General features: G+C 50.1%; 1 protein-coding gene across 1 annotated transcript in view; it reads right to left on the bottom strand.

Annotated features, from left to right (window-relative positions):
* The window catches only part of DNAH1 (dynein axonemal heavy chain 1), a 3,604,831-nt gene that overhangs the window by 429,836 nt on the left and 3,159,375 nt on the right, over positions 1-15,620 (bottom strand). The window contains exons 64-68 of the mRNA XM_069644003.1: positions 15,172-15,397; positions 14,772-14,967; positions 13,551-13,702; positions 7,043-7,239; positions 4,489-4,633 (exon numbers count right to left, since the gene is read on the bottom strand). Coding sequence (XP_069500104.1) covers positions 4,489-4,633; positions 7,043-7,239; positions 13,551-13,702; positions 14,772-14,967; positions 15,172-15,397 — 916 coding nt within the window. The remainder of the gene's footprint in view (positions 1-4,488; positions 4,634-7,042; positions 7,240-13,550; positions 13,703-14,771; positions 14,968-15,171; positions 15,398-15,620) is intronic.

The following is a 15,620-nucleotide window of genomic DNA, read 5'->3' as shown; positions in this document are numbered from 1 at the left end:
TTGCCTCTGTGTTTCTGTCGGCCAGCTCACGTGAGCGGGTGCGAATTAGCCAGTCGTCCAGGTATGAGTATACGTGTATCCCCTGTAGACATAGATGGACTGCCATTGGTGCCAGGCATTTTGTGAACACCCCGTGGGCTGACTTCAAGCCGAAAGGTAGAGCCCTGAACTGGTAGTGCTGTCCTTGCACCATGAAACATAGGAACCTCCGATGTTTCTTGTGAATGGGGACATGGAAGTAGGCATCCTCCAGGTCCAAAGACGTCAAGAAGTCTCCTTTTTCCAGTTGGCCGAGCACGTGTTGCAACATGACTATCCTGAACTTTTGGGACTTTAGGTATTTGTTCAGATGTCGTAGGTCTAGGATGGGCCTCCAGCCCCCTGTCTTCTTTCTGACCATAAAATATCTGGAATAGACTCCGGAGCACCGGAGCCGTTGAGGAAATAGCTCTATCGCCCCTTTTCACAGCATGGCCCATACCTCTTCCAGGAGCTGAGGGATGTGCTGCTTCTGCCAGGTAACTGGTGGGATCCGCGAACACATGCGTTGAAACTCCAGGGTGTGTCCTTGGGCGCAAGTGTCCAGTACCCACCTGTCAGTCATGAATTTTTTCCACTCGCTGATGAACTTCGCCAGCCGGCCTCCCACCGGGGGTCCACAATTGGGGGCCCAACGTCCAAGCCGGTTCAGGCTTGCTTCGGCACCAGCGTCCTGCCAGGTGGGTGACAGCGACGCTGTCCTCTGCAACTGTAGGCCTGGGAACAGCCTTTGTAGGCTTCTTGCGTTGAGTATCTGGAAGGCTGTCGGTTTGACTTGGAGAACCCCTTCCAAGACCTACTCGACTTTCCCCTGGAAGAGTGAAAGGATGAGCAGTGTTGCTGTAGTGTGCCCTGGGAACGGGCTGTCTCTGTGTCTGTCTTGATGGCCTGGAGGGGCTCATTGGCGACCTTCCGACACAGATTCTCTCTGTCGAAGGGCATGTCCAGCCCCTTCGCTTGGACCTCCTGATGGAAATTCGTGGCTTTCATCCAACATTGGCGATGAAGGCAGACACTGTTCTCCATTTGCCAGAACCCTGTGTCGGCGACCGCCAATGCCACTGTGATGGCGTGATCCGACGCCACCTCCCCTTCCTGGAAAAGAGCAATTGCATCCATCTTTTTATCATCAGGGAAGAACTCCAGGATTGGGCCCAGCTTGTACCACAGTTCCCTGTCATACCTTGGCAGGATAGCCAGTGCGTTGGCCGCCTTGATAGTGGACGCTGCTGTATAACTCACCTTCTTCCCCATGGCATCCATCCTTTTCCCCTCACTGTCCGGGGGGACTGAAGACGACGAGGACGGCTTGGCCGGCTGTTTCCTCGCGGCCGCCGATACCACTGAATCCGGCGATGGCTGTGTCCTAAGGCACTTGGGTGCGGAGTCCAGCACCCTGTACTTCTTCTCAAGCTCATCCCGTTTGGCTGGAGCCGTGCAAGGGTTCTTCATGAGGGCCAGACCCTCTTCCCAAATGTTGTCCAGAAGGGGCACCACCAAGATAGTCTTCCTCTTGGTCTCTCTCAGGAACAGGATCCCACTTCATCATCATGAATGACCTAACTACGACATGTATGCCTTTCCTAGGATTGGAAGGAACTCTTGCAACTCTGGCATCGTCAGCACTGACGGCGCTGCTGGTCAAGGACCATGGGTAAGGGGGCTGACGTCCAAAGACGGAACAGTGTGTCCCTTCATCAATATCTTGTTGCAGCTCACTGGGAATTCCCTGCCGGCTCTACCAAGCACAGTGGGATCTGTCGGCTTGGCCAAAGCTCAGAGGGCCGGAGCCAATGGTGCTGATGCCACGGCCGCTGGCGTTGGGCCAGAGCCGTCGGGGCAGGGGCCTTGGTGAAGATGTATATCATGTTCAATTGGAAAGCCTCCCATTCCTCTGGAGTAGAGGATTTGGTTAGGAAAGGTACATGTGAGGCCTCTTCCTCATGGCCCTCCTTGGAGTGGTGGCTCCTCTTCCTCAAAGACAAAGATGAGTGATGCCGTAAAGAACCCCTGGGTGTTTTTGAACTCTTGTGGTGCTTCTTTTCTTTTTTGTTCTTTCAGACAGGGAACCTCTCCACGGTGTCAAGCAAGTCCACTTATCCGCTTTATCCTTGTGGAGGTAGGTGAATAGTTCGCTTCATGTTCTCAAAGCACCTTCGGGTGCATCCAATGGTACGACACCAAGTCCTCTGCGTCGTGGCCTTTACCAAGGTACTAAAAGCATATGTGATGTAGATACGGTACGGACATCTGATGCCCGCAATCCACACAGGGTTTGAACCCCAAAGACCTTGTCAGATTTGGCATTGTGACAAACTTCAGAGACAAAGCAACAACTCAGTAATACGAATAAAGCTAAGAGCAGTGTTCTAGTAGCAAGTACAATGAGCAGAAAAAAGGAACTGAGGACAGAGGGGCGTGGCCCCTCTACATATATTAGCCCAGATGTCAAGTCCGGCTCATAGAGGCATCGGGTGGAATCGACGCAGAGCCGCACTGTGCCACCGATGGTGGAAAACGTTTCTAAAGAGCAGCTGCCGCTGGGAGATGGATATCCTAGATGTGGAATCTGTTCAGGGAGTGGGGGGTGGGAGTCCATTAAAAGGTGATTTTGAGCGTGAAGACGTCCTCCCGTCCTAAGTTTGTGTCAGACTTTCATCTCTCTCAGACAATCCATCTTCTTGTAATTTCCCCGATGCTCCAGCCTTCTAAGACAGAGGAACAAGTCCATTACTTGATCTGGTGAGAGCTCTCAGATGCTACTTCTCTCTCAGACGAGAGGTGTCAGGGAAGACCATCTTTTTGCCTGTTGTGATGGTGGGGCTGTGACTAAGCATACCCTGTCAAGGTGGATTATCCTCTTCCTCTCAGAATCCTATGATCGGGCTAGAATGTATGTACTTTATAGTCTCAGGACCCATTCAACAAAATTCCTGACTGCCACCTCTGTCCTCCTGAGGGAGCTCCCATTCTTGGACATATGCCAAGCCGCTATTTGGGCTCCACTGCACACATGTACCAAACCTTACTGTCTGGATTCCATGTCAGGGTAGGGTGCTCACTTTGGTCGAGCAGTCCCCCAGAATTTTCTGGTGTAGGTGTTTTTTTCCTCGCTCTCTTGCATCCTCCAGATTGATCTTCTGCTGTAGGAGTCAATCAAAGATGAGAATTCTGTGGGAGGAAGGACTCCATTAGAAGAACAAATTACTTACCTCTCATTAGCACCTGGCACGCGCGGCGCAACGGAAATACTGCGTGGTGATTGGATCATTTGCGAGCCATACCACACGGTATTCCCTTTTACGCCATGCGTGCCGGCTACTCTGTTCCCGGCGAGGGGCGTGGCAGCCCCTCAGCCAATGAGAAGGCTCGAAAACGGGGCAATCCCTGCTCCGAGCCTCCCCATGGCTGGAGGCTTCCTTCGTCCCCCGCCGGGGACTGAGGTAAGAATTTTTTTTTTTCCTCCCTCCTCCCACCTCCCACTTCCCACCCCACCCGACTTACCTTCTATCCTGCGATCTCCGGCGGGGGACGATGGAAACCTCCAGCCGTGTGGAGACTCGGAGCGGGGCCATCCCCGCTCCAAGCCTCCACATGGCTGGAGGCTTCCATCGTCCCCCGCCGGAGACCGCAGTACTTTTATTTATTTTTTTTTCCCTTCCCCGTCCCCCTCCCTTCCGCCCTCCCAACCCCACTTACCTTCTTTTTTCTTCTGGTCTTGGGAGCGAATGCGCTGGGAACACTTGTGTTCCCAGCGCGTCCGCTCCCGATGGCCGCCATGGAAAGGGAAAACGGACTACGTTTCCCTTTCCCGGTGGCCATTTTAAAAAAAAAATGTGTGGGTTTTTTTAGGTTTTTTTTCTGTTTCGAAACAAGCGAACCAGAAAAAAAAATGCCCGGGGTGCTAATGGCAATAAGACCCTTGGCTGCGGACCAATACAGGCCACGGTAATACCCCCGGGGCTTCGTTAACTACAGCCCCAGGGGCATTACCTGGGGCGGTATTGGCCTGCCGCCGAGGGTCTTATTGCCATAGTAATGTTCTTTCTGATGGATGTTCCTCCCTCAACCGGTCCCTATCGGTAGATAGTTGGTATACCTCATCTGTTCTGCAGTCCCTCAGCTACTGCATACTAGGGAAAAGGCTGGAATTAAAGGTCATTGGGCACTGCAGCTCCATATATATTAACCCAATGATAGCTGGTGCTGGGGATAGAATATTGAATATGAGGAATCTGTGGGAGGAATATCCATCAAAGAGAACAGTGCGAGGTAAATCATTTGTTCTTCTCTTCATGCCCTCTTATATGGTACACTTTTTCCCCTTTAGCTTCCCTTCTTTCAACTCTACTACAGGGTCGTCACTCAACCTGTAAAAGAAGCATACCTCATAAAATTAACATACAGGCAAAAAGAATACATACCCCATACCACTATCTCCTAATTTACCTGCGGCTCAATGAATCGCTGCCCCAGTCTGGTAGATACAAAGTCCTGCATCGCATTAGTTACTGTGTCCCCTCGAAGACAACGCAGGACCAGCAGCTTCTGGAATGAGTCAAGTTTGTCGTTCCATTCACCAGGCAGGGGCTCCCTGAAGAAAAGCCAAAGGATCACAGTTACATATTCTGATGATCATTTAGATCTTATTATCCCAGACCAGGCTTCGAGGCATCACAATCTTGGGTATTATTCAGGCTTACCATATCCTTAATACCTGCACTCATATAATATTCACCAAGCCAAATCTAGCATGAAAGTTCTATGACAAGTAAGCAGCTTTCCAGGGAAAAAATCTCACTGTCGATCTGTCCTTGTGGGGAATGCTAGAGGTAGGTTTTTTGTGGTGTGTTCCATTGCCGTCTTTTGATGTCCTTCTGAGTTGTGTCATTCCATATGTGTTTTGGGGACATCACAGAAATAAGATATTCACTATTGAAATTCTGTGACTTTGTTCCCAAACTCACATTTGGGGTGTAGTTATTTATAACGACATATCTGCATGACTCTATGTTGTTTTTGAGAAACTCAATTATGTCCATTGAAACTAACTTGTTGATGGCTTCCAGGACCATCAATTTGGATTCCGAGCATCCAGAGGCATGGAAACGACTCTTCTGAACATCCTTGAAGAACTGCTTGCATCTATCGACTCCAACTCTGCAGCTTTCCTCACCCTTCTCTATCCCTCTTCTGCATTTTACACAGTAAACCATTCCATTATTTTACAAAGGTTCCATGATACACTTGATATCTCGGAACGGGCACTGGATTGGCTATCCTCTTTCCTCACTAACCGCTCCCCCCAAATCATCCTTGGCCCCTTCTCCTCTGCTACTTCCATCTCCACATGTGGTTCGCCAAGGTCTCTATACTCTCCTCCTGGCTCTTCAACATCTACCATGCTCCCTGGCATGCCTAATCTCCTACTCCTCCAACTTCCAGTGTTACGCAGATGACACACAGCTCTTCCTCTGACTCCCTACTGGACCTCTTGCACCCTCCACAATCCCTGACTGCCTATCTCTCATCCAGTCCTTGTGCGCCTCCAACGGTCTCTGGCTCAACGCCTGTAAAACTGGGATCCTTCCCATTGGGAACCCTGCTCCTTCTCCTTCCCCTTCGGCTCTCCCCCTTCGCCTTCAACAGAAGCTAGAAACTTTGGAGTCATCTTTGACTCATCTCTCTCCTTCATCCCTCACACTCAGGACATTGCCAAGAAGTCCAACTATCAGCTCTTCCTTCTCAAAGGAATTTTACCTTTTCTCACTTTCCCTCAGAGGCTCAATGTGACTCAAGCCCATGTTCTCTCTAGACTTGACTACTGTAACAGCCTTCTCCTGAACCTTCCCTCTACAACTCTGCGACCCCTCCAGCTTATCCAGAATAGGGTTGCACGACTTATCCTTGGCCTTAAGCCCAGGGACCGCACCTCTCCTGCACTAAAAAGTCTTCACTGCCTCCCGGTTGGTGCACGGATTAAATTCAAATCCCTCTGCATCATCAACAAGGCTGTCTGGGCCCGGGACCACACTATCTTCAACTTTATCTTACGAAATACTCTTCCTCCAGACCACTGCAGCCCTCTGGCACCTACTCTCTGTGTGTAAAGAGTTTTGCTAAACAGAGGACAGGGGGTCGCTCACTTTCCTCTGCGGGCTCCTTCCTCTGGAATAGCCTTGCGCTCCCTCTGAGCCTCGAGCAGGATCTCCTCAAATTCCAGAAGCTCCTTAAGACCTTCCTCTTTTCTTCCTCTTTCCCTCCTTCTCTCCTCCGCTAACCCCACAGTTGCTGAATCAGTGTACTTGGCCCTTATGCATCCTCGGGCCCTTGACTTCCCACACCAATTCTTCCCAGCAACTGTCTATCCACAGCACTTGGCATCTGCACACCCTATGCTCTGGAGGCTCACACGTACACCTCCTGTGGCCCAGGCCGTGTAACACTCAACATTCCTAGCACTTCATCTATGGCTCTCTCTCGAGCTCAGACCCACCAACACTTACCACCTTCCCTCTTCCTTTCTGCACTTGCTCCTTCTGAATACTCACAAGGCATAGTAGGTTCGTCCTTCCCCCGCTATGTTCTTAATATTGTGTTGTAATGTATTTCCCCCCCCCCTGCTCCCTCCTTGCCCTGTGGGTGCTTTGAAACAGTATTTTCTTATTTTATAAGCGCCTAAAAATCAAACAATAAATAAATAACATTTTCCTAGAGCACATTTTTGTAAAAATAAGGGAAAGCCCCTGATGGGTTAAACGGAAGGCTGTTCTGAGGTTGCAATTCAGAAATGTTCAAAAAAGAGGTAGCTAGGGGCCTACTCATTGAACAGTATTGGTTCTAGGGTTGGGCTGCTTCTGGTATACTAGCTAGGTTCTAGGGTTTGGACTGTATCAGGCACACTACTTTGTGCATGTGGCCTTAGAGAAAATCACAGGTGGGGTTTAAAGAAGTCTTTAAGACAATCAATTATGAGATTTTAAATTGTATCAAGCAAACTCACCGGTGAGGTTCAGCACTGTCGAAGATCATCTTGAAGGCATTCAAATTGGCCACAAAATGCTGCACAAAGCCAGAAAAGTTTTTTAGATTGTCCAAGGCAAGGATATCACGCCAGGCCCTCTCGCTTAGCCACCCCGGGCCTGGGTTCTCCTTAATAGTTTGAATAGTGCCCCCAGAGAGCAGATAGCGCCATTCATCCTACAGATACAAATTGAAAGAGATTGTCATGGAGAGAGTAGAGGGGTAACAGAGAATTACAAGAGAGATCATACAACAGTATTCCCCTGGTCTCTGGAACAAGTTACCAACACAGATCAGACTGCCCCCTCCATCGAACAAGTTACTCTCTTACCTGGTAACGTTCTTTCGATGGGATGGTCCGATGACGTATTCCATATCTATGACAGTAATCACCACAGCTGTGCTGTTTCGGAAAATCTTTCGGCTTCTGCGTCCTGCGTCAATGACGTCAATACGCCATCCTCGATGACCTCCTCCGACGGCCGACGTCACCAAATGTTATAAGTAGGACGCACGACGCCCATAGCCTCAGTTGTAGTTTTTTCCCAGAACGTGTGGCACCAATCTTCTGCCAGTATGACCACAGAAAGCCTTGCGGAAACGTAAGCTGCAATCGCAAAAGAAATTCTGTAGCGGGGAAGGCAGGGAGGGAGAGATATGGAATACGTCGTCGGACCATCCCATCAAAAGAACGTTACCAGGTAAGAGAGTAACTTGTTCTTCGAGGGGATTGGGTCCTCCGACGTATTCCATATCTATGACAGACTCCCAAAGCAGTACCAACGTCGTAAGGAGGTGGGAAAAGAATTTAGAATATACAAATTTAGAATATCCAATCAAATTGCAGAGTAAAGGACCCCCTTGCCAAAGGCCAGATCCTGCCCATGGATGGAATCTAGGGAATAGTGACGTACAAATGTATGGACCGAAGCCCAAGTGGCTGCTTCACAGATGTTACGAATAGGAACACCCCTCTGCAGGGGAGTAGAGGCAGCCATACCCCTAGTAGAATGGGCCCGCAAGCCTACCGGAGGGTCCTTACCCGCCAAGCGGTAACATTCAGAAATTGCTAAGATAATCCATCTAGACAAAGTGTGCTTAGTGACAGCTTGTCCCAAACGCCTTCCAGCATAACCAATAAAGAGCTGATCATCCACTCTGACCCGGGACATGCGTGAAATGTAGAAACGTAAAGCTCTCCTAGGGTCTAACCTATGGAGCCTCTCCTCGTCCTTGCCAGGATGCGGAGGAGAATAAAATTCCGGAAGAATGACCTTCTGGCACAAATGAAATTCCGACACCACCTTTGGAAGAAAGGAAGGGCGAACTCTAAGGACAACCCTGTCCTTATGAAACACAGTGAAGGGTGGCTTAACTGAAAGTGCCTATAACTCACTCACTCTGTGAGCGGAAGTGACCACAACTAAAAATAGTTTTAAGAGTTAGCAGTCTCAAAGGGAAAGAATGTAAAGGCTCAAATGGAGCACCCATCAGAAACTTGAGAACAAGATTCAAATCCCAACCGGGCACCTGGAAAGGTGACGGAGGGAACACATTAGAGAGCCCTTTCAGAAACTGAGAAATTAAAGGAATTTTAAAATAAGAACACTCCTCAGACGAGCTCTTAAATATGGACAGCGCCACCAGGTAACCTTTAACGGTACCCACTTGCAGGCCCCTGTGGGCCAATGAAAGCAAAAAAGACAGAACTACAGGAATGTCGCAGGAAAAAGGATCCACATTCTTAACCCTGCACCAGTCGCAGAACTTTCTCCAACGGCAACGGTACAGGGACTTTGTTGCAGGCCGTCTGGCCGGAAGCAACACCCCATTCACGTCCTCAGGGAGGTCCCAATCCTTATACCTCACCCTTCCAGAAGCCAAGCGTGAAGGTTGAGGGATCTGACCTCTGGATGGAGAACCTGAGCCCCCTCCCGTGAGAGCAGATCGTCTCGGTAGGGAAGACGACGTGCAGGGCAGATGGACAAGTAGAGAAGGTCCGGGTACCACGTCCTGCGGGCCCATGCCGGAGCAATGAGGATCATTCGGAAACTGAACCTGCGTAAACTCCGCAGCACTTGCGGGATGACGGGGACTGGAGGAAACGCATACAGCAGTGGGAAGGACCACTCCACCACAAACCCATCTCCTAAGGCTCCTCTTGGAGGAAATTCCTGCGAGCAAAACCTTTCGCTCTTCCGTTTGACACTGGAGGCGAAGAGATCCACTTGAGGGGCCCCCCAAAGGGCGAAGATCTCCAGGAGAATCTCCTGAGCCAGCTCCGACTCGTAAGAGATCACGCTCTGCCTTCTCAGAGCGTCCGCCGTCTCGTTTTCGTCTCCAGCCAGATGGACTGCTGAGATCCAAACTTCCTGCTGGATGGCCCAGAACCAGAGCTGCATCGCCTCCCTGCAAAGAGGAAGTGACCCTGCCCCTCCCCCCTTTTTGTTGAGGTAGTGCATGGCCACTGTGTTGTCTGTCAGAATCAGGACAGTCTTTCCACGCACAGTCAGCAGAAAAGCCTTCAGGGCAACCCTGACGGCCCTCAGCTCCAACAGATTGATAAGGAGTCTGGACTCCGACGGAGACCAACGAACGCTGACTGTCAACTCGTTAGCATGAGCTCACCATCCCGTGAAGGATGCGTCCGTCATGATCGTCACCTCCGGCCAGGGAAGCCAAAACGGAGTCCCCTTCATCAGATTGCTTTCGACGGCCCACCACAGAAGGTCCTGGCCGACCGAGGGCAGCACCTGAACGGGGTCCGACATCCTGCCGGAGGATTGTGACCACTGCATCTTGAGTGCCCACTCAAAGATCTCATCCGCAGTCGAGCCTCTGGCACCAGAAGAATGCAGGATGCCATGAGGAGGAGCAACCTCAAGAACTCGAACGCTGGAAGACTTTGGGCATGTTGAAACTTGTGAACCAGCCCTTACCTGGGGAGGAAAACACTGCCCCAGGGACGTGTCGAGCACTGCTCCAATGTACTGGAGCCGCTGAGTTGGCGTCAAGTGGGACTTCATTAAGTTGAGGGAGAAGCCCAGCTTGTGAAGGGAGTGGCAGGTGACGGACAGATGATCCAGGACTTGCTCTGGAGAGCGCGCCCTGATCAACCAATCGTCCAGGTAGGGGTAGACGTGAATCTCCCCTTTCCTGAGATACGCTGCCACCACCACCATGAGTTTGGTGAAAACCCTCGGGCGGAGGTCAATCCGAATGGCAGGACCCGAAACTGAAAGTGTGAGTCACCAACCGCGAACTTCCGGTACTTCTTGAGCTTGGGATGGATCGGCACATGAAAGTAAGCGTCCTTGAGGTCGAGAGACACCAACCAGTCCTGACGTTGAAGGGCCTGGAGGACTTGAGAGAGAGTAACCATCTTGAACTTGTCCTTCCTGAGGAGTTTGTTCAAACCGCGCAAGTCCATGATGGGTCTCAATCCCGCGTCTTTCTTCAAAATCAAAAAATAAGGGGAATACCATCCCTTGTTCCTCTCCGCTACAGGCACCAGTTCTATGGCGCCTTTCACCATCAGGGCTTGAATTTCCTGCGCAAGGAGCGGATCCGGACTCTTCAAAGAGAGATTCCCTGGTGGATTGTCATGAGGCCTCTGCCGGAAGGGAAGACAGTAGCCGTGGGCTATGATCTCCAGAACCCACACATCTGAAGTAATGGCACGCCATTCTACGAGATGCTGCGCCAGCCTTCCCCCAACCGGAGAAGCATGGGCCTCATGACTGAGCTGAAGCGGCTGCGGCGTTGCCTGATGTCAAAGAGACAACAGCCCGAGCCGCCTTGGCACCTCGAGTACCTTGTTTTCCACCTCTGGCACTCCTACGGTGGCCCCTTTGACCCGCAGCTCCTCTCGCTTTACTAAAGGATGAGTAATAAAGAAAGGAACCTCCCCTCCATTGGTGTCCCCCTGGACGAAAAGGCAGAGGCTGGAGAACTGCAGTGCTCAACGACTTTGCTGCAGCTTTTGAGGTCTGCAACCTTCCAAGGCTCTTGTCAGCCTTGCTGCCAAAAAGATGTACACCAACCCCGACTTCCGCAACCACGCAAACCTGCGCATTACGGTGCTCGCCGCCATGGACCGGCTGACGCAATCTGCCATGTCCAGACCTGACTAAACGGCCTCACACATGGCATCCTTGCCATCCTGTATCATAGCAAGAAAACCATCCCGTTCGTCCCCTTCGGGAATATGTTCAGCCGCTAAGGAAACCCAGTTCCACAGAGTGTGCCTGAAACGTGACAAGGCACATACGGAGTTGGCTGCCTGAAGAGCTATACCCCCTGAAGAAAACACTTTCTTCATCCAACCATCAAAACGCTTGTCGTCCCTATCAGGAGGGATGGTAGGATACAACGCCTGCTTTGCTGGGGCCGTAGCCGCCTGCACCACCAAACTCTCCGGAGTGGGGTGCGTGGTCTAGTAGCAGGGGTCGCTACTGGCTGGGCGGTATTTTCGCGGCAAAGACTTGCCCACTGCCGGGAGACTCTCCGGAGCAGTCCAAGCCGCCGCCACCCTTCTTTGCAGAGCCATATGGAATGGCAGTACCGGGTCAGTTGGTGGACATTGGCCGAGGATAACCATCAGGTCATCCTGCAGAAAATCCCCTGGTGGAGCAGTCCACCCCAAGTACTTGGTGACCCTCAACATCAGGCGCCGGTACGAGAACTCGGCATGGGTGCCAGGCTCAGGCCTACAGGACTCCACCTCCGGAGAAGTGTCCAGACCACTGGCGTCGTGCAGTGACTGACGAGGCACTTCAATCTGGCTATGACCAGAGATAATCTCGTCTGGCACCGTATCAGGAACCAACCCATCTTTAGAACCCTCATCCACCTCAGAAATATATTCCAGATGATGGAAAGTGGGCACAGAATAGGGGACAAAGACATTTTTTGCCTTGGCCAGAGCCTTTCTCGGGGGTTCCACCGTGCCACGGGGTACCTCCAACTAAACAGCCTCGAAAGGCGTCGAGTGAATCGGCGTCAACGTCGAGCGTGGCACCGACAGCATTGACGGCTTCGACAAAGGCCTCGAGCGCTGAGCCACGATCGTGTACTTCAACAGCCTGGGCGCCGATGGCGTCGACGACTTCCTCGGAGACGGTGCCTCGAGAGAGTCCGTCGACGACCTCGGCGCCACTGGCATCGACGTCTTCTTCGAAGACTTCACAGGTGCACACGGTCTCGAGGGCGTCGAGGACCGGGACCCGGAACGAGCATGACTAGAACGAGTCCCCTTGTCCGAGAGGGACCTATCCCGCGAATTGTGCCGACCACCCGAGCCCGAAGGCATACGAGCAGTGTCTCTAGTACGGTCACGCCCGACCCCACTCGGAGGCGTGGACGGACCGGTGCCCTGCGATTCAAGAATCGCCAAAATTTTCTTACCGAAGGAAGCCCATTCCTCCAGAGTTGCTTGCTTGGTGGGATAAGCAACCGGCCGACGGGCGGAGTCCTTGGACGAGGACAGGAAAGGCGACCGATGACAGCACTTCCGGGAGTGCCTCGAAGAGGCAGAGGAGTGGCGGGACCCACTCTGGGACCGAGACCCCTTAGACCTACGACGACGATGCGGAGAGTTGCCCCTCGAATCGTCCGTCGAAAGCCCAGTGGACCTCGACTTCCGGGGCTTGGACACCTTACCGACCGACAGCTTCTTCTTACGCTCCCGCAAGACTTTGGACGTAAGCGGCTGGCAGTCGACACAATCATCCGTGTCGTGGGCCTCCCCGAAGCACCAGAGGCAGGCATCATGCGAGTCCGTCACAGACATCTTGGACCCGCAGTCCCCACACTTCTTGAAGCCGGACGCGGGGTGGAAGAAGAGGAAGACATCCCGATAAACTTCGTACAAACGAACAGGTTCGAAGAACCGGAAGAACAGAAACTCAGAAGAGTCGAGGAGTGCCGAGATCTCTGAAGCGAACACGTTCGCGGAAAAAATGGAACTGAGGCTATGGGCGTCGTGCATCCTACTTATAACATCTGGTGACGTCGGCCGTCGGAGGAGGTCCTCGAGGATGGCGTATCGACGTCATCAACGCAGGACGCAGAAAGATTTTACGAAGCAGCTCAGCTGTGGTGATTACTATCATAGATATGGAATACGTCGGAGGGCCCAATCCCCTCGAACTACACTTTAGAAAGGAATTGAAGACTCTACTTATCAAACAACATCTTGTGAATTGTTCATAGCTCCACTCCTCTAAACTTCTCCTCCAGAGTTCCAAACCCTCACATCCTCCCCCTACACATTCCAATAATCTCAGTTACCCACACAACCTAGCTGGAATCTACTGGGTACATCTCCTATGTCCACCACTCCATTGCTTCCCACCTAGGTGTGTGCTAAAAACAAAGTAAAAAACATAAATAGGAAATTTGAGGTGTCATGAGGTGAAATTGCAACACAGCTCAGGAGTTATGAAAGGGGTTACATTAGAAGAGCACTGCAGTAGTAATCTCCTTACAAGGTTGATTATGCCCTGATTCATCATAATCCGAATGCAGAGCAGGAAGGCGAACATCAGTTTGTGTTTCTCGAATAAGCTACGGCAGACGTTGCTGTACAAACTGAATGTGAAGTAATTGTTGATATTTTCAATGCGACGTTCCACCGTTTCTGGAAAAGAGCATCAAGTAATTGCCATAAAATGTTACACCAGTAGCTATTCAGAGATCAGCAATTAAAAAAACAGATACACATGCATTTGATTGTAATGCTACAACAGTGTGGTTTCCAGATGTGTTCATGCTTGTTGTGACATTGAACACAGTTTACCAGACCCCCCCAGGATAGAATGGCTTTGACATCCAAGTAGTAAGAAAAATACAATATTGCGGAAGAAATTTGTAAATTGTGCAGCATTTATGCTTAATTAAAACACTCCTAGATAGCTATTAAATGTAAGGAATTTAACATCTAATGCCTTTAGTATTGAAAATAATCTATCACAAAGGAATCAGTTTCACATAAATGATGCATTGTACTTAAGCTAATGATGCTATAGGCCCTGGAGATCCGAAACTAACATGGATTTGTTGATCAGACTAATTATTGGTAAGTGGCAAATGGGAAAAAGATTATATTGTGTGTCTTTCTAGTGGCATTCCTGCAGCATTTCAGAAATGGGTGCAGCACATTTAAAAATGATAAACTTTGCGCTCTTTTTATGTAGCTGCTGGATTGTCCAGTTTATAATAGAATATGAAGGGGCAGCATTGTTGTTGTCCACCTGTTTCACCTAAACGCTTTTATTATTATCTGCTTTTTGCAAATAAATGTGCATAAATGGCTGTGAAATTTGTGACTGCTTTTTTAAAAAACTTTTTCAATAATTTATACTCTTCTCTCACCAATTGGACTCCAACTTTTTCTACATTGGGGACAGACCTGAGCATGATGAACAGGATTATCTCCATGCCATATTTATTATACAAATGTCCCTCTTCCTGTCTGACCTGAGCATGATGAACAGGATTATCTCCATGCCATATTTATTATACAAATGTCCCTCTCCCTGCCATTGCTCGTATCGAACACTAGAACCAGTACACCATTATATGAGAATGCACATCAGAATCACGTTGTGGCAAGACAGGTCCCCCCACATGCCGGCAGGAGCAATACGGTGATAGAGCACTTTCTTCTCCTTAAATTCAATGTCACATTGAACTTCTTATACTGGTACCTGCTCTTTCGGAGTTCATAATGCCAGCCATGAAGATGCTGAGGAACCATGACAATGAGTATTGGTACATTGGGTCAACGTTAGAAAGATCCGACACGCAGAAGAATAGGATCTGGGTACGCACAGCGACAGGCACGTACTGAAGGCGGGTTATATCAATATCCCGCTCTGTCTGCTCAGCCACTCGCACTTTGGCCTGTAGGAAAAACCAAGAGAGACCGACAAAAAGAATGGCATATGACTTTAATCAGTGACTTACAGTTTTGAATTTTAGATGTAGGCATAACTAAAAGGCCTGTTGGTGGACACTGGTAGAGTACAGTTTGATATATGACAGGCCAAGTAAAGATTTCACAAAGGTCAATAAAGTAAATTGAGAGAAGAAAAAAATGTAACTGACCTTAATCTCGCCAGCTTTCTCTTTAGAGGCCTCAAGCACTTTGATGAGTTCCTCATCATCCACAGGGTTACCCTCTGAGGAGCTTAGCCTAAACAGTATTTGGTCCTCGATCTCCTTAAGCTCCTGACGCATCTTGGCATTGCTGATTATAAGCTGGTTCTTGGCTTCCTCCAAGTCAGGACGTTCCTCAGCCACCACCTTACCCAAAAGTTGGTCTTCCAGGCCACTAGCAGAACATGTATTAAAATTATTACTTATGGACGTTGATCATCACATGCACCACACAAAGTTTAAAACAACCGGGAACTACCTCAAACCACATATGCTTTGTTACACATTTCCTTGCACAACAGGGGGCACGTCACATTGTGCTAGTCATATAGACGCTACACAAGGTTGCTATCTTTCCTGAGAAAATTAAAAACCCAAAACGGTACTTCACATTCCAC

The sequence above is a fragment of the Ambystoma mexicanum genome, chromosome 2p, assembly GCF_040938575.1.
Source record: "Ambystoma mexicanum isolate Mex_15411 chromosome 2p, UKY_AmexF1_1, whole genome shotgun sequence".
Classification (NCBI taxonomy): Eukaryota; Metazoa; Chordata; class Amphibia; order Caudata; family Ambystomatidae; genus Ambystoma; species Ambystoma mexicanum.
This window is presented reverse-complemented; position numbering and strand designations above follow the sequence as displayed.